Genomic DNA, 17,675 nt, shown 5'->3' with positions numbered 1-17,675 from the left:
GAGCCACACTTCACTGTAGGCAAAGCCCAAGTTCATAAACAGCAGCCGTCTGTCTGAAATAGGGACTTGCTCGGGGCCATTGTTCATGGCTTGGGCATCTAGGCAGCAGACCACGGCTCTGTAATTTCCCCCAGGGCTGTGTGCATTGACTGGCTGACATCCAACCATGTGAGACCAAAAGTGAGTGAGATCACGTTAGAGTCAGATCATGTGCGTCTCTCAGAGCCTGTAGCTTTGTGCGTGGTCAATGCATCTTCCCAGCCCGTTCGCATGAGTGGGGTGGCGTTTGAAGCATTTCCATCCAGGCAGAGCTTTTCAAGCATCTGGCAGCACGTCCTGGCAGAGCTGGACAAGGGATTTACCCCCCCCACCCACACCCCTTCAGGGATGGACTGAGCCAGGCATTCCTCAGCATTATGAGGTCATCACATGCAGCACCCAGGCTGTAACTCACCTGAACAAAGGGGGCGGGTTGAATCTCTCCTGGCTTCACTTTGCAGGCGGGTACAGCAGGCGGCAATTAGAGACTGCAAGCAGCGTAGAGGCTCATTCAGTTTCAGAATAGGCCAGGCATTGGTTAGGGCATCTATTAAACCGTTACCAATAATTCAGACTTAACTGACAAACCATTAAAAGTGATTGGCTTCACTCCCGCCACATGAAAGTGATGCTGCAGCCTGGACACGGTGCACTGATCCTAGTGACAAGGGCGACATGAAGGGGCTTGAGGGGAACTATTGCGATTGTTTGATTGGGTGACAGCTTTCCACAGTTAGCTTCCTCCTAGCTCAAAAGGGTCCTGGACACTCTCCCTTGAGAAGGCAGATTAGGGCAATATCCAGCACATGTTCAAAACAAAACTCTGTCAAACTGGGCTTTGAGAACCTCTCAGCAAACAGCAACTGAGACTCAGCCCTCCAGAGATAAGTCTGAGCATGTTATTCCCAACCCTTCCTGTACATTCACAGTCCACTTCAATGTGAACATTAGGAGCAATGATCAGTATTATGCAAAGGGTGCAGTCCAGGGAGGTTGGTGCATTTTCACCTCACACTGGCTATGTCTACACTGGCATGATTTTCCGGAAATGCTTTTAACGGAAAAGTTTTCCATTAAAAGCATTTTCGGAAAAGCGCGTCTAGATTGGCAGGATGCTTTTCCGCAAAAGCACTTTTTGCGGAAAAGCGTCCGTGGCCAATCTAGACGTGGTTTTCCGCACAAAAGCGCCGATCACCATTTTCGCGATCGGGGCTTTTTTGTGGAAAACAAATCTCTGCTGTCTACACTGGCCCTTTTGCGCAAAAGTCTTTCGGAAAAAGACTTTTGCCTGAACGGGAGCAGCATAGTATTTCCGCAAAAGCACTGATAATCTTACATGAGATCGTCAGTGCTTCTGCGGAAATTCAAGCAGCCAGTGTAGACAGCTGGCAAGTTTTTCCGCAAAAGCAGATGATTTTGCGGAAAAACTTGCCAGTCTAGACACAGCCCCTATGAATAAAAGTACATTAACAGGAGCATTGTGAGCAACACACAAGTAGTAAATCTTCTGTTCTACTCTGAGCTGATTAGGCCTCAAATGAAGGATTGTGTCCAGTTCGGTGCACCACATTTCAGGAAAGATGTGGACAAACTAGAGACTGTCCAGAGAAGAACAACAAAAATGATTAAAGGTCTAGAAAATACGACCTAGGAGGGAAGACACAAAGAATTGGGTTTGTTTAGTCTGGAAAAGACAAGACAGAGAGGGGACATGAGAACAGCTTTTAAGTACCTACAAGGGTGTTACAAGGAGAAGAGAGATACATTTTTCTCCTTAACCTTTGATGACAGAACAAGGAGAAATGGGCTTAAATTGCAACAAGGGAGGTTTAGGTTGGACATTAGTAAAAACTTCCTGTCAGTGTGGCCAAACACTGGAATAAATTCCCCAGGGAGGTTGTGGAGTCTCCATCATTGGCGACATTTAAGAAGAGGTTGGACAGACACCTGTCAGGGATGATCTAAATGGTGCTTGGTCTTGCCGTGAGGGCAGGGGAATGGACTCAATGACCTCTCGAGCTCCCTTCCAGGTCTAGTATCCTATAATTTCATGTTAAAGATTTTCCAAGCAGCCTTTCCTCCCATGACCTGGAAAGGATGATGCGACAAGTTTTAGGGTTTAGACAGTTCTGAAAACGGCAAGAGGAAAGGTTTATAAGTTTTAGTTTACAGTAAAGGACAATTATGTTATTACAGCTGGGGATTAACGCTTTTGATGTGTTGTAATGAAAGCAGCTTGAAATATTAAAACATAGCAAAAGAAATTGAACACTCTCCTCTCTATAGTTTCCCTCTCCCAGGCCTGCTACCACAGAAATAGCAGACTTTGTTAAACATTCACTATTACCAGGCAGTTGAGGGAAGGTGAAACATTCATTTTTTCAATTAATAGCATTTTTGTTTAAGTGCTTCTTTGTTGTCCTAGATCAAACAACAGGAAGAGAATAAATAGTTGGCACAAAATGGCTTATTCATGGATACATTAGAGTCAGGGCGTGCATGCATGTAATTTAAACCAAACCCAAAATCAAAGCTCCCTTATCACATCTAATACTCAAGTCTCACAGGTAGTATTGATTACAAAAAGAAAGAGCACTAATTCTTAAGATATATCTAAGGTTAGAGTGAAAGACTGGTAAATTTAACATTGGCTTTGTCTACACTACACATTTTTTGCAGCAGAAAATATGCTGATGTCATGACTCATGCTAATGAGTTCCTCATTAGCATATTTTCTGCCACAAAAACATGTAGTGTGGACATAGCCTATGACTTCTAAAAACCAAGGGGAAAAGTATAGTAAAAGGACCACTATCGTTCCAATATTAAGCTACTTTTTCTTGTCATGTTTTTAGTTGAAGTTTTTTGTTTTATTATCATTGCTACCTAGTTGGACCAAAATGGTGAGAAGCTGAATGCTAAGTGACCCCTTTCTGCTTAACCAGACTAATTTCAAATATTCTGGTGTTTATGTTAAGGAATTGAATGAAAGTGAGGGGGTGACATTTACTTACTAGCTCATTTATGTTCACTTGGTTTGAACCACAAGAGGCTAATTTAACTTTCCCCAGAGAAATATTAAAAACCAGTAAGACTATGCAGAGAGTATCTATATTGTAGATATTTATTCAGAACGCACTGGGAGGCATTCAGGTCAGACAAGCTGTGAAATTACAGAATTAACAAGAAAGCTAATTTCATGACAGCTGTTCATGGGTCAGTTTTCTCTTACCCTCACACAAGAAATCAGTTCTGACTAGTTCTAGTTTGCTACATAATCCCAGCCAACCCCCATGTGGAATGTTACATATTTGTGTGCTGCGGTTAGATATAATGCAGTTTAATGTGCAGGAAAACCATAGGACAAGCCTAGTCCCTTCCTCACACTCCAAAACAGCCTCATTTCCTCTTGCCTGAAAGGACAGTTTGAGATGGGGCTAGGATCTTATGCTGAGTGGGGAAGTGGAAGAAGAGCTAGAATAGCACTAGAGACAAAGCAAAGCTTTTGCCACAGTACCTTGGAACACATTTCTCATCTGTATCAATGAGGTCACACATTTTAAATTCTATGTTGGTCCTTCCTGAATCTGTCACTGGAGCACTCTTTGGAAATTCTGATATGGAAAATTGGCACATACAACTAAGAAAAAATAATCCAATTCCATCCCTTGATCTTGCCCAGTATTTTAAGGTCTATGTCACACCTTTGGGTTTTGATGGTTTGATAGCCAAGAAGCTTGGTCCATGTATTTTACATTTTGTTGATTTAGGCATTTGTACCGAGTTCATCACGGTATTCTCATTGGTACTCCAATGACTGATCTGGTTAATGTTTGTTTGGAAAAATAAGCCATGTTCAAATATTTTAAGCATATATCTGTTCACAGCAACTTAGTCATCCATTTACATTTGGCTTCAGCGAGAGATTTCTCAATGCCAACCTTAGGGTTTTCTTGCATAGGAAACTTGACCTGCATAGCCACAGCAGGACTGCTACTCCAAGTATTTGTATAATTGTGCTCATCAGATTCTGCATGTAGACACGCTCCCAGTTCCAGCTTTAGTCCGTCATAAAAGTACAATACAGGCACTGTTCACAATACACCTTTTCTCTTCTATGTGTGGCAAACCAAGCATTGCTAACGCCACGGACATTGCAAAATGCCCTGTAATATAACAGCAAACAGACTTGTAGTGTGCCACCCTTCATGTTGTACCTCTCACTTCAAGGAGATAAGTTCTATGAATGAACCCAACCATCCTTATAGCATTTGTTTTATTCTTTAACCTATACTTTGTTTTGAAAGCAAGTTTTTCAGCATTTTCAATGAGTCCTCTCCCGCCCCCACTCAACTCCGAGCCAAACTGTTATTCTGTCATGTTTAGCAGCAAGATATTTTTTCGAAGAAAACTGCCAATCAGAATAAAATAGTGTCATCGATTTAGTTATTTCTTCTTCTGATCCCCCCTTGCTAATGGTCTGTTTTAGTGCATGCAGTGAATTGGCTCTGGCCTTATTTAACAGGGTGAATTTGAAATTGAGATTTTTTTCACTCCTAAATCCCAGCACAAAGACAGCTGTATACACACTGTAGCAGAGATCTGCACATTTCTAGGCTAACCTCAGGTCCTTTTCAATCCAAAAAGGAAAGAGAAAAACTTTAAAGGGTCTGACTGTTACAAGTTCATTGCTCCCATGTTACGAAATCAAGTACTCAATCTACCGAGAACAGTACAACTGAACTTTCCCCCTTTTCTCCCATGCACTTCTGCCTCTAAAAAAAAATCCAGTTCTAACTTAAAGCCCAGGACTTTTCACACTCTCACTAAAAGGGGGTAACATGAGCACAAAACCGGACGCATTTTACAGGCATTTAGCAGCTAAAAGGCTGCTTACAAAGTCATTCTCTTGAGCTAAGCAGAAGCCTTCTGTATTTTGTGCTTGGCAAACCACTCGTCACTTTTGTCCGCTGCCATCGCCTGTACAAATAGAAGCGAACAATTTGTACAATGATAAAGTAATTAAAACAACAGCCATTTACAAAAGAAAACGTACCCAGGATTCTATCTGGGTTAGCGCCAGCCTGTCAAACAACTGGGTGATTGATGTAGTCACCAATGCTGACCCCCTCTCAAGTTGATGTGTGATTACCTAAAGCAAACCATCCTACCACGCTGTAAAACAGACACTCTCCCTGCACTGATGCAAGCAGTTTCAGAAGCAACTTAAAGGTACGGTGAGCAACTGTCACTGCTGCACCAGATAAATGTATCAAAGTGACTTGGCAAGACAGACATTCAGGATCACTGTCTCCTGCTGACACTTCCTTCTGGTTTGCAGACAGACTTTTCTGTAGCCGCTGCCCATTATTGTGTGACACTGTTATCCTGCGCTGACCTTACTGTAGTTACAACCAACAAGCCTGTTTCCACCACTACTTCGGTTGACTTGTAACTGATACTCTGCACCTCTAGCATCTTCCATTCTACAGCCACCTCTGAAGTGAGGGGTAGCAACCAGTGGTCCCTTTCAGCTACAGGGCAGCTCAGCTTCACAGGTGATTAATCAGCTCTGCCCAGTCACAGGCTCAGGGCTACATGCATGGAGCTGACTGAATGACGGGGCTGATTAATCACTTGTGAAGCTGAACTGCTGCACAGCTTAGAGGGAATGCTGGTAGCCACCCACCAGCTGCCACAAGAACAGGGAAGGAAAATTCTTTCCAGGATGCAGAGGCAAGTCCCAAAAGCTACTTGGGATTTTAGCAGTGAAGCATGAAGCACTCACGTGAAAGACCCCCTTTGGAACACAGGGCAGCTGCCTCTGAACAACTGGAAGGGCACTGGACCATATTGGGACTTTACAAGATAGAGGCAGTCTATGCATTTCAGTCCCCTCTCCAAGGAAACAATACAGAGCACACATGACTTACGTCATCTAACATCTTGTTGCCGTTAGGGTCCAGCATGGAAAGCTCTCTAAAGGCTTCGTCTCCTACAAAGCAGATTTCATGGCCATCCTAAACCAGATTTAACAGGGGAGAAAGTGAAATTACCTGGGGGAAGACTGAATTCAAGTGAAATCTGTCACTATTTCAAACACCACTCACGGGATCAGCCAGGATAATCACTTGCACTGTTGCTTTTCCAGGGGTGTCCAAGCTAACTAGGGGTGTTAGAATCTTCTGCTTCTCCTTCTTCATCAGTGCTTCAATGTTTGGCAGCTGAAAAACAAAGGGTGAGCTGAAGGTCAGATGTGTCCTATCTGGCTGCAATCAGTTACCCTGCCCATGTCTCAGCACCATCACAGTCTCACCAAGAGAAAGTTAAACAGAACTTTTCTTTGATGTTCTTATCTTGTTCCTATACAGACCTTCAAGTGGCTGTTGGTATTACCCGGAGTCACCCTCCACATGGCCACCCCAAGCAATAAAGGAAAGGGCTGGGGAAGAAGGAAATCAGACTGTTACCTCTTCTTTGGGGCAAGAGAAGGCAATCCGCCCAAAAGCTGTGCCGTGATCCACCGCTCCCCCCATGCCCTGCAGCTCCAATTTACACTGAAAGAGAGGGAGTGAAAGAGTCTAGCTTTCAGGGAAACTAATCTGTAGACAAAGAATTCATACAATTTTTACTCCACTTTTGCATGCATGCTAATCAGCGTTACGTAATAAGTTAATCACATCAAAGCCGCAGACGCTTATTTCCCAGTGCATTATGGTAGCAGTGCAACTTAACACAGAGGCCGCAAGCAGATCCAAAACCAACACAAAAGCAGAACAATTCACTCTGCGCATCTGACAAATTCTGACTGCAAATTACTGAGTGGATAATCTCATGCTCATTTTAACACCCCTGTGGCAAGAGCAGCGCAGACATTAATTTCCATTTTCACTCAAAATCACCATATTTCCTGGTATCTTAACATTTGTGCCTCTTCCCCGAGCAACTGGGGTTCTCAACGAATGGTCATTTTTCTCAATGACTAACCTGGTTATCTGCATAGCCTAGCAAAGCTCTCTGCTTTTTCTCATCTGTTTCATAAACTTTCATTCCCAGCAGATCAGACCAGTAGCTAACAGACTTCTGCAGGTTTGAGACCGCCAGAGTTACTTTTAGCACAGGATCTGCAATAGATTGTAATAGTTTCCTATTAGTGGTGTGGATGTCGTAGTTTTAAACTCTAGGTTTTTGTAACTATGCTGTTTGAAAACAAACAGCAACAACCTACAGCAGGCACGTATTTCTGTACATCTTGGCCAAGTTAGATTTGCAACCTTTTCTGATGTTCCAGTTCTCAGTCTTCAAGCAGAGAAAAGGCTAAGTGCGGGTTACCTTGCTTTGGTTGCTCTGTGTCTTCCAAGAAGAACTTATAGCCTCCCGGGGCTTCAGTTTCAAATAAACCCGTTGCAACTTCTTTGAGGGGCCATGCCATCTTCCTGGCATTGCTCACCGCCTGGCTGGACATCAGAGTCATGCCCTAGTGAGGAAACGAAGCACAAACATGCACCAATAGATCAGTTCAAAGATATACCAACACCATCTTTTTGGCTAACGGCACTGAAGACAGCGGATAGATCTCAAAGTATCCGCATGGAATCCTAATCTTCACCCATTGCCAGGAAGAGGAATCATCGCTCTTTGGCGCTGCTCTATACCCCAGGCTAAAATACCTACTGGTGTCAAGGAGACCTCAATAGCCCTGCCCCCAGCTTTTCAATCATCTGCCTTCTCTCTCTCAGGAAACCATTACACAATGGGTCTGCAGTAAGAGCTAGAGCCATCCTGAACAAGGGTCTACACAGCCTTTGAGAGGCTAGTTATCTTGCTTCTATGCAATTAATACCACTCTGAGGTCAATACGCCTCTTAGTCAACAGAGAAACATGAAGCAGAGAGTGAGGGCCAGATCCTGGCTCTCCCTGTCTTTGCAAAGCACACTAGAACAGCACACACCAACCAGATTTGGCAGAGGCAGTGGCTGAATCAAATCCACAGATCTGCCACCTTAGCGATGAATGGCTTCTCTGGCCACGCACCCCTCCCTGATGCCACAGGGGGAAGAACAGGATATTAGGGAAACAATGAGTGCACATAATACTGAACTGGGAGGAGAAAAAGCGAGCTCCTCCTTGGCTGGAAGGCAGGGGGAATAAGAAAGAACGCTGCAGTTCATGCCCTCTGGAACATATACAAATGTTCCCTCCCCCCAGCTGCAGCATGAGCACAAGGAACCCCTCCCCACACAAAAGACATGCAAACAGCACCCACGAGATTTTCCTCAAGGAACAAAAATACATAGGGAATCAAACAGCCTCTTGGCAGAGCATCCAGGATGCAAGCAAAATGCTCACAATAAGAACAAACAACATTAGGATGGCAAGTGATATTTACCAGAAAGTCACTGCCGAGTCGATACTCTCCTACTCCATAATTGTAGGTCAGCTCTGCCACAAAATGATCATCTTCGGGTCCGTAGCCCACCATTGTTTTACTCCACTTTCCATCATAAGGGCTAGGACAACCATCACATTTATTTGCAGTCAGTATCAGAAACAACCCCTCCATCGCACACACTAGTTAGAAATCCCTCAGGGCAAAAACGACATTACAGCTATGTCTACACTCTCGGCTTCTTGCGCGAGTAATATGCAAATGAGGCTAAGCGTGGAATATCGCCAAGCCTCATTTGGATACCTAATGAGCCAACATTTTTTTTCAAAAGAGCCTCTTGCTCAAGAAGGAGCATCTACACTGCCCCTTCTTGCACAAGAAAAACGCTCTTGCGCAATGCCATTCTTCCTGAAAAGTAATAGGTGTAACGGCATTGCGCAAGAGGGTTTTTCTTGTGCAAGAAGGGGCAGTGTAGACGCTCCTTCTTGCGCAAGAGCTTCTTCTGAAAAAAATGGTGGCTCTTTAGGTATGCAAATGAGGTGCGGCGATATTCCACGCTTAGCCTCATTTGCATATTACTCGCACAAGAAGCCGCAAGTGTAGACAAAGCCTACCAGAATAAACAAGTGGTCCAGCTAATCCAGTATCCTATCCCTGACAGCAGAGCCAGACACTTCAGGAAGGTGCAGAAATTCATACTAGGGATGTGAACAGGTACCTTACTGGCTGATGGTTACAAGGCACCAGTTGACCAGTACCCAGGAGCAGCCCCCCACCTGTTACCAAATACTTGGATTCCCATGTTGGTTCTTATACACTGTAATCAAGTCACCCCTTTACCTTCCCTGGGAAGCTCTGTCTACGTGTGACCGGGAAGGCACAACCGCGCAGCAATCACAATGAATGAACAACAGCGCTTTTCGTATGATTTGAACCACAATTTCCCAGGCATAGGAACTGCACTACAGTGCAAGAGCCAGGATAAAATTAGGTGCCCTGAAGCTTCATATTTCAGCACATAAGCTGCTCACTAGGTGGAGTCAAAAAGTTATTTCCTCATCATGACATAGGCAAATTGTACAGTTAGACAATATATTATAAATGCTTTCATTTTGAAAAGCATCAAAAGCTGCCGGCAGTAGCAGAATATTTTATTTTAGTGTATTTATTTGGATTTGAGATAAGAAGATACCCACCCAAGGTCCTAGACACCCTGCTATTAATAAACACAATACAATAAATGCCCAAAACCATGAAGTAGAAATCTCATTCAAGAACTGTGGCCTAGATCAAAGGTGTTTAGGTGTCTAACTACCTTTCAAGATCTGAGCCTACGTGACTAAGCAGAATGTTGCTCTGGTATACAAATGCTTATGTCCCACTGTGAGCACCACACACACATAAGGTGCATTATTATTTTCTTAAAAGGAAATGAGCAAGTATGTTCAACAAGCTATAAGTAATCCCATTTGGTTAGTTAGCCTCTGCAGCTGTTTTAGATTCAAGATGCTAAGAATTGGGTAATTGGCTAATTGGGTAGTCAATACAATTTGACTATAAGCTTAGTCAACCCAGGAACTACCCCCACTGCTGCTCCGCAGTTTACATGTAGTAGGAGCCAGGGTGCTTGCATCAAACTGCAGAGCTGTAGTGGAGATAGGTCCCAGACCTGGTGTGAGCCGGGACTAGGACTGCTGTGCCTTTGGATTTTAAATGTAGCAAGAGCTGCCCGGCCCTTACTACATTTAAAGTGCAGAGGAGCAGCAGCCCAGGAGCCAGTGAGAGCCTCCCCTGCATCCCACCCTGTGTACTGTGGAGATGGTGATGCAGGGAACCGACTTTTAAGCTGGTTCTCTCCAGCAGCGGCTCCTGCACCCCCCACCTCTGCTGCCTCGGATACAGAAGCAGCAAGGTGGGGGGAAGCAAGCAGTTGAGTAGTTGACTCGGCTACCTGACCAGCTGAGGGTTATCGGGTCGTCGACTGCTAGACTGGTCGCTTCCGTCCCTATTTTAAGACTCAAAGGAGAAAGACGTTACACACCCATTGCAAGTAGCTTTGCAGCCTTCCTCAAATTCTTCGTGTCGGAGAATCTGGCAGAGGGAGCACAAGCCACACGTCAAACCTACCGAGCCCGTAGCACGGAGAGCGCGGGGCAGGCCCCGATACACGGCTCAGGGCGCAAACGCTCCGCGGCAACACGGGCCGGGCTGCAAGGGAGCAGGCTCAGCGTCAGGCTGCGTGTCCCGGGGGGGGGGCGGATTCCCCCCCCTCACCTCACCCAACCTCAGCCCCCCCACCTCACCTCAGCCCCCCCTCGTCCCCCCACCTCACCTCACCCCCCCCCGCCCCCACCCACCTCACCCCAGCCCCCCCTCGTCCCCCCCACCTCACCTCAGCCCCCCCCTCGCCCCCACCGCAGGGCTCCCGGGCCGCCTAAGGCCGGGCTGGGGGGGCGCGTTGCGGGGCAGACCCCTCGGGCCCCGCCCTCACCCTCATGCCCAGCACGTCGCGGTAGAAACGGGCGCTCTGGCGGCGGTTGCCCACTTTGAACACAAAGTGCAGCGCGCGGCGGCCTCCCATTTCCGCCCCCTTCGCGCCCTACTTCCGGCGCACGGCGATGACGCACAGACACCCAACGGCAAGCGGGCGGAGCCGGGCCGGATATCCGGCCAGGGTCCCGTGGGCGTGGCAGCCAAGATGGCGGCGCTCCGCTCCCTCGCGCGGGCCCTCGTCGCCCCCTTGCTGCGGGCCCGGCCGGCCGGGGCGGGCGCGGGGCGGCGCGGGGTGCGGGCGCTGAGGCGGAGCCCGGTCCGCGTGCTGCCCCCCCGCGCGGAGCAGAAGGCGGCGGAGCCGAAGGGGGCCCGGCCGGAGAGGAGCTCGGCCGAGCCGGGGCTGCGCTACGAGAAGGCCGCGCTGGGCGACAGGAGGCTGGGGTAAGGGCCGCCCCGCCCCCTCCCCTCGCGTGGGTGCCGCGTGCACGTCACGTGGTGCTGCGAGATCCCTCCGCGCCCTGCGCTAGGGCCCCCGCCGGTCCCGGGGCGCTTCGGGGGGGGGCGGGGCAGGTCCCGGGAAGCCCGGCAGAGCCAGGCCCCGAGGCGGCTTCCTGCGCGGCCACCGCCTCGGCTCCCGTCCCCCTTCCTGCTTGAGACCTGGCGCCGCTGCTCGCCCCCCCTGAGGCGAAGGGGGCTGAGAACGGTGCCTCCCGCGCGCAGACTCCAAAGCGGTTTCCCGCCTCGCCGGGTCTCCTCTCTAGGAAAGTGGTGACGATCGCCAAGTCGAGGAAGTTCCGCGAGAAGCACGGCAAGATCCTGCTGGAGGGCCACAGGCTGATCAAGGACGCCCTGGACGCTGGCGTGGTGCCGCAGACTCTCTTCTTCAGTACGGCGGGGCACCTGAGAGAGCTGCCCGAGGAAAAGCTGAAGAAAACCACGCTCCTGAAGGTGAAGTTTGAAGACATTAAGAACTGGTCTGACCTCGTAGCGCCTCAAGGGCTGATCGGTAAGTTTGCTTTAGAAAGAGCAAATAAGTGCAGCTGTCCGTTATCCTTTATTAAAACAGAGTGAGGAATACAACTTGACTGTCACTTCAGTGGACTATTCCTGTTACTCAGCCGGTGACATGGGTTTCAAGGGGATTAGGCTAGAGGAAGGATTTTCCTACTTTCACTCAGACTGACTTGATAGACTGACTTGAAACTTCCCCCTCTGTTTCAAGGAGACAACTACATGTCCTGAAGGCTTGGAGGATGATTAACACATGTAGTGGCTTTGAGGGGTAGGTCTATGATGCTTGGTGAGAGAGGTACCCTGTGGCAGCCCAATTAGAGTTTTTTAAATAATGTGTAGGGATGTAAAATCCCATTTAATTGACTAACTGGTTAAATGCAAAGTTTAGCTAGTTACCAATTAAAGGGGCATGCTCCAGCCTATTTGGGCTGGAGTAGCCCCCAACCACAGGGAACGACTGCTCTGGCCTCTGCTGGTTAACTAGAACCAGTAAGCATCACCTATTAAGGCTGATGCTTACCAGTTAATCTTTCACATTCTAGTGGACTTTACTAGGAAAACAGCCCAGTCCAACTCCAGCAGCACTGCTCCTCAGCCTAACTCCAATACTTCTGGTTCCACTGCAGAAGTGTCATTTAAATCGGTGGTGATTAAAACAGGCGGGAAGAGCAAGAGAGTCCTTGTGCCAATGCGGCTCTCTCCTTCCGTTTCCTCAGGGATCTTTTCCAGACCTGACCATGCCAAGATGACCTACCCAGCTATCCAGCAAAGGAATTCGCTGCCTCTGTCCCTTATCTGTGACAATCTCCGTGACCCTGGAAACCTGGGAACGATCCTGAGATCTGCAGCTGGAGCAGGCTGCAGCAAAGTGCTGCTCACCAAAGGTAGGCCCCTGCCTCTGGAGAGCAAGACTCGGGGAAGGCTTCAGGTCTGGGGGATGAGGAGAGTTTAGTGGAAAATCAACTGTTTGGAAGAGTTGTGAGAATTCATTTGGCATGGATGGAAATAAACAGCTCACACCATGTTGGATATTATGTAAGAACATAAGAACGGCCGTACTGGGTCAGACCAAAGGTCCATCTAGCCCAGTGTCCTGTCTGCCGACAGTGGCCAGTGCCAGGTGCCTCAGAGGGGGTGGACTGAAGACAATGATCAAACGATTTGTCTTGTGCCATCCCTCTCCAGCCTCTGACAAACAGAGGCCAGGGACACCATTTCTATCCCCTGGCTAATAGCCTTTTATGGACCTAACCTCCATGAAATTATCTAGCTTCTCTTTGAACTCTGTTATAGTCCTAGCCTTCACAACCTCCTCTGGCAAGGAGTTCCACAGGTTGACTACGCGATGTGTGAAGAAGAACTTTCTTTTATTAGTTTTAAACCTGCTATATGTTCTGTGGATATTCCCATGATACTGAGCAAGTGCAGGGGTCTGGAACAAAGGCAGGGTCACAGATTCAGCACCTCATCAGTAACTGCATACTGAAGGGGCTGAGGAGTGGTTAGTTTTCCAGTTTGTGTGGTGCTCATATCAAAGGCCCATGTAACTCCTCCTGGCTGTAGTGGACAATGGCTTGTTCCAGGGGGCTTTTAAGAAGTCTCCTTTGTCGTTTTTCAGTGGCACTGGGCACTGAATGCATACTCTTCTTGCAGCCTTTGCTCCCCACTAACCTCTTGCACCTTCACTGCTTTCTGTTACAGGCTGTGTGGATCCTTGGGAGCCCAAAGTGCTTCGTGCAGGCATGGGGGCTCACTTCCGCCTACCCATCATTGCCAATCTGGAGTGGGAATTCATTCCCAACTATCTTCCCGGAGACACGCTGGTCCACGTGGCTGACAACCACGACCCACGAGCTCAAAACCAGGATGAGGATATGTCCGGAAAGGCCAGCAGCTATGGCTGGGTTTCCAGACCTCACAATTTAAAGGCTCAGATAAACCGAGAGGATTTGGCTTTGGAATCCGAGAGCGAGGAGGAGGAGCAGAGAACAGACGAGGCCTGGCTGCCAGAGCTTGAAGCTCAGTGCTACCACGAGAACTGGACACAGACACCAGTGGCAGTGGTGATTGGTGGGGAGACCCAGGGTTTGAGCGCACAAGCCTTTCAGCTAGCAGAGAGCACGGGGGGGAGGAGACTGGTTATTCCCTTGATCCCTGGCGTGGACAGTTTGAACTCAGCCATGGCCGCGAGCATCCTGTTGTTTGAGGGGAAGAGGCAATTGCAGTTGAGGGAGAAGCAAGAAAGCAAAAGGCAGAAGTTCCCTGCCTTGAGCTAATCTGTGCAGGAGACTATTCTGCACAGAAAGCACCACCTCTTCTGTATGTTCCTGGGCAGGCAGCTTGCAAGGGAGTCAATAAAATAGGTTTTGCAGCTGCTATTCAGGGAACCAGAGCTGTTCAACAGACCTGCCCCAGAGAGGTCCATGCCCATGTTCAACTGTCAGCATCTCCATTGAGTGTCCACCATCTGCATTGGCTGTTCGTGAGCCGGTGGGACGCAGGGAACTTGGAGGAGAGTGTCCAAACTTAGCTGTGGCTGACATCAAGGCGTAGGCTGTGGAGAGAGTAGGCCTTGGCCACTGTTGCTGTTCTGACTGGGTCCCTTGGAGTGCTTTAAGGGGCTTAGCAGAGAGCCATTCTCAGAGGTAGTGGTAGGACTTGGCGGTTGCCAACACAGCGATTCAGCTGAAATCCCTACTGAGCAAGCCTAAGGCCTCAAATCCATGCTGGCTCCTCTCCTTCGGGGCCATCGAAAGCACTAACACTCTCCCATTTCTAGATTGTCCAGGAAGCTAGTTCATGAGCAGCAGTGGGTTGCCACTGGTGTTACTGAGAGTGGTATGAGCAAAGGCTAAGTTGTGTAGCGTGGGTGCGGGTTATAGTTACCCCCAGGAGCCTCGTCTGCTGGAGCTGATGCATCCCCATCCCGGCAGGAAAGGGCGGGGGAGTCTCTCTGGGCCCCGCTCGCTATTTGCCACAGAGATGATTCTGTTTGTTTAAGGACGAGGTGGATGGCCATGCTGCACGGCTGACACACAAAGGACACACCGGAGGTTCTTACTAAGAGCTTCGGTGGGCTGCCAGTGGGGTGGGGAAGAGAAGAGCCAGGGCAGCAGGGATGAAGTGAAAGCTGAATTGTACAAGGGCTCACCAGGGGTTCTAGCATAAAACCCGACTGACTTCCATGTTTTAGTAGGGGAAACACCTCTGCATTGAAGTGCCAGAAACCGGCAGTAAAATCCCTTTGGATGTAGTGTTGCTAGCGCTCTGTAAACCCCCCAGTGGAGGACATGGAGTGGCTAATCAGCTCTGGCAGGGAGCCTGCTGGCTGCATCTCCAGAGCTGCTCTTTGGAATGTGGTTCTCTCGCCCCAGGCCTGTTTGTTCAGGCAGCCTTGTGTGTTTAAATAAACAGTTCCTGTGGAACGGCTTTGGGCCAGGTTCCTTCCAGGGCAAGCCAGCAAGCTTTCCCCTATGCCCCTTAAACACAACTGCAGGGGGAAGGGCCCACTGCATGTGCTGCAGTAGAACAACAGGTTGTGGTATTTTCTCCCCTTCTCCCATAAGCCTGGAGCCAGCAGGTCCAGCTTTGCACAAAGAAACATGATGAAAAACGTGGGCAAGTACTCACAGCTGTTAGTGTTAATGGCAATAGCTTAAATCAGTTCCAAAGTTCCCTTGGCAGACCAGACAAATGAGAGAGGCAAGAGGAGGAGCACATAGTAGGGATGCAGAGGTCTGACATCTGAAAAGGTGGAACCTCCCCCCCCCAAACACTGCATAGATCAAGTCTGTCATGTACACTGCTGGTCTGTGGAAAATCGTGTTATCCTGGCAGCTGCCACATTCCTATGGTGACCTTCATGCCCCATCCAGATTTGGCAAAGGAAGAGCTGCTGGTGGAGAGGGGCAGGAAGCTCTTCCAATTAATGGAGTTCCTTAGTAACAAGCAATGTTGGCTCAAGAAACACCGACCCCCGCAGGAGGCCAGGGACAACCAGCAGGGCGTTCGCCTGTAGAGCAGACGCACGTGGTAGCAGCGCTTGTGTGTGACTGATCTGTGCCTGCTGGGTGATGCTTTATAGCACAGTTAGGGCCAGGTCAGTTCTGCTAAAGCAGGGTTCCCCAACCTATGGGTCGCCCAGTGTCTCTGCCCTCTCTCCTCTCCCCATTTTTGAATTGTCAAAATGGGTCCCCATCTGGAAAAGGTTGGGAACCGCTGTGCTAAAGACTCATTTTTCCAATGCTGCCCTCAAACATGCTTGGCTGGAGTTTAACCCTCACCTTAGCAGTGGGCAGTATCGCAGGGGAAGCCTGCGGCCGGCAGGTGGCGGTATCGGTCATGCCTGCTGGCTGTGCAGAGAGCAGATTTGTTCTGGGTGCCCCCTAGAGCACAGATAACTCGGCAGGAAGGGGAGGGAAAGACCTGCGGCATGAGCCCTTCTACGGCATGTGCCTGGAAGGGCCTTCCCCCATCGGGCAGGCAGGCTGGCTCTGGGCCGTGCAGGAGACAGCCAAAGGGTACGTTCTGTAAGAACGCAGCGCTCCTGGTCCCCCCTGCAAGCTGGAAGCCTGTACGGTGGCAGGCCTGGCTCGGGGGATCACAGGCCACTGGAAGTGGACACTCGATGCTCCGTCCTGTCCTGGCCCAGAGGAGCAGCAGGACTGAGTTACAGGACGCCCCTTGGTGCCGGAGGCTGTTTCCCCAACTTCTCACGTTGGTTTTAGTGGGCAGCCAAAGGCGAGCTCTCCCACGAGAACACTTGCTGCTGCTGCCAAGCCCCCCTTTTGTCCTACAGACCCGTATCCAGAGGGGGCACAGGGGTTTAGCAAGGGCCCACCATGTCCTTTGGCTCTTGTATTCAGTTTTAGCACAGCCCTTTTGGCAACTGGGTGCTCGATAAATGCACGGAGGAAGCAGCCTGTCCCCTGCCGGAAGGAGCATTTAACAGCCAAGTTCTCTCTCCCAAGGGCAGTGCCAGGGTGAGGCCTGAAAGCACATCAGCAGAACAGCTGCTTTCTCCCAACCAGCTGCCAGCCCCGGCCAAGGGACGAGCCAGGATCATGCTAACATCACGTCACTTCAGCCCTCCCCGTGGAGCTGCTGCGGTCACTTGAGCACACCCGGTGTGAGGTGATTCTAGGTCATGGACTCAGCATTGCATCTCTCAGCCTCTGCTTGGGCTCTTGCTCCCAGCCTAATGTCTAGAACCAGCCGGTGCTGCACGAAGCAAGTGTCCCACGGGGGCGCCGTTGTGATTCTCATTCAAACCGCACGGACCCCGTTCTCCCCCGAAAGCACCAGGACCCCCGGCTGGCACCAGAGAACATGCACGAGGTGGCAGTGGGGTCTGGCAGCAATTACCTAGCCCAGACAAGCCTGTTCTCAGCCACTTTCGGCACGCAGCTTTGGTCAAAACTTGTCTGCAGAATCTCTTCTTTGCCACCTCCCCTCTGCCCCGTGGGTTTTAAGCTCCGGAAAGAGATTTTGCTGCAGCTTCCACTTACAGTGGTGTATTCTGAGTGGCTCAGGGCTGTGATCCCTGGAGGAAGGTGCCGATTAGCAGCTAGAGAGAAATCTCTGTAAGCTCCAACGGGGGCAGACCTCCCCGCCGCACCTTGATCACCATGTGGCAAGTTCTAGTGCATGGGGCGGGTCAGTCACACCCAGCAGCTCGGGAAGAGGCTGCGATCCCTGGCGGGCAGCCTGGCCTCTGAACCAGACTGACCCATCTCACGG

At 49.5% G+C, this 17,675-nt stretch overlaps 2 protein-coding genes across 5 annotated transcripts; one reads left to right on the top strand and one right to left on the bottom strand.

Moving 5' to 3' along the window:
- Positions 1-410: 410 nt before the first annotated feature.
- GLOD4 (glyoxalase domain containing 4) lies at positions 411-11,128 on the bottom strand. 4 transcript variants are annotated; one of them, XM_075904657.1, is made up of 9 exons: positions 10,921-11,128; positions 10,471-10,520; positions 8,430-8,550; positions 7,372-7,516; positions 7,027-7,163; positions 6,510-6,596; positions 6,150-6,263; positions 5,973-6,059; positions 411-527 (listed from the first exon to the last, which is right to left on the bottom strand). In XM_075904657.1, the coding sequence occupies exons 1-9, from the start codon at positions 11,008-11,010 to the stop codon at positions 426-428; spliced, it is 933 nt and encodes a 310-aa protein (XP_075760772.1). In that variant the 5' UTR covers positions 11,011-11,128; the 3' UTR covers positions 411-425. The 4 variants fall into 4 exon arrangements, with proteins under 4 accessions (XP_075760772.1, XP_075760774.1, XP_075760773.1 ...); XM_075904659.1 differs by having other exon boundaries at positions 10,471-10,637; positions 10,921-11,050; XM_075904658.1 differs by lacking the exon at positions 411-527 and adding an exon at positions 3,146-5,019 and having other exon boundaries at positions 10,921-11,114.
- On the top strand, positions 11,128-15,365 carry MRM3 (mitochondrial rRNA methyltransferase 3). Its single transcript, XM_075904656.1, has 4 exons — positions 11,128-11,363; positions 11,684-11,928; positions 12,653-12,820; positions 13,638-15,365. Exons 1-4 carry the CDS (start codon positions 11,128-11,130, stop codon positions 14,210-14,212), a joined length of 1,224 nt encoding a protein of 407 aa, XP_075760771.1. The 3' UTR covers positions 14,213-15,365.
- The last annotated feature ends 2,310 nt before the right edge of the window (positions 15,366-17,675 follow it).

Source organism: Pelodiscus sinensis, chromosome 21, assembly GCF_049634645.1.
Source record: "Pelodiscus sinensis isolate JC-2024 chromosome 21, ASM4963464v1, whole genome shotgun sequence".
NCBI classification, from domain to species: Eukaryota; Metazoa; Chordata; order Testudines; family Trionychidae; genus Pelodiscus; species Pelodiscus sinensis.
This window is presented reverse-complemented; position numbering and strand designations above follow the sequence as displayed.

Bases quoted from the DNA above. Each gene is read 5' to 3' on its own strand.
- GLOD4 (XM_075904657.1), bottom strand. From the start codon at position 11,010: ATGGGAGGCCGCCGCGCGCTGCACTTTGTGTTCAAAGTGGGCAACCGC. The intron at 7,164-7,371 runs GTAACCCGCACT...AATCTATTGCAG, and splicing joins CACAGAGCAACCAAAGCAAG to ATCCTGTGCTAAAAGTAACT. The intron at 6,264-6,509 runs GTAACAGTCTGA...TTTGTTTTTCAG, and splicing joins TCTCTTGCCCCAAAGAAGAG to CTGCCAAACATTGAAGCACT.
- MRM3 (XM_075904656.1), top strand. From the start codon at position 11,128: ATGGCGGCGCTCCGCTCCCTCGCGCGGGCCCTCGTCGCCCCCTTGCTG. The intron at 11,929-12,652 runs GTAAGTTTGCTT...CCGTTTCCTCAG, and splicing joins AGCGCCTCAAGGGCTGATCG to GGATCTTTTCCAGACCTGAC. The intron at 12,821-13,637 runs GTAGGCCCCTGC...TTTCTGTTACAG, and splicing joins CAAAGTGCTGCTCACCAAAG to GCTGTGTGGATCCTTGGGAG.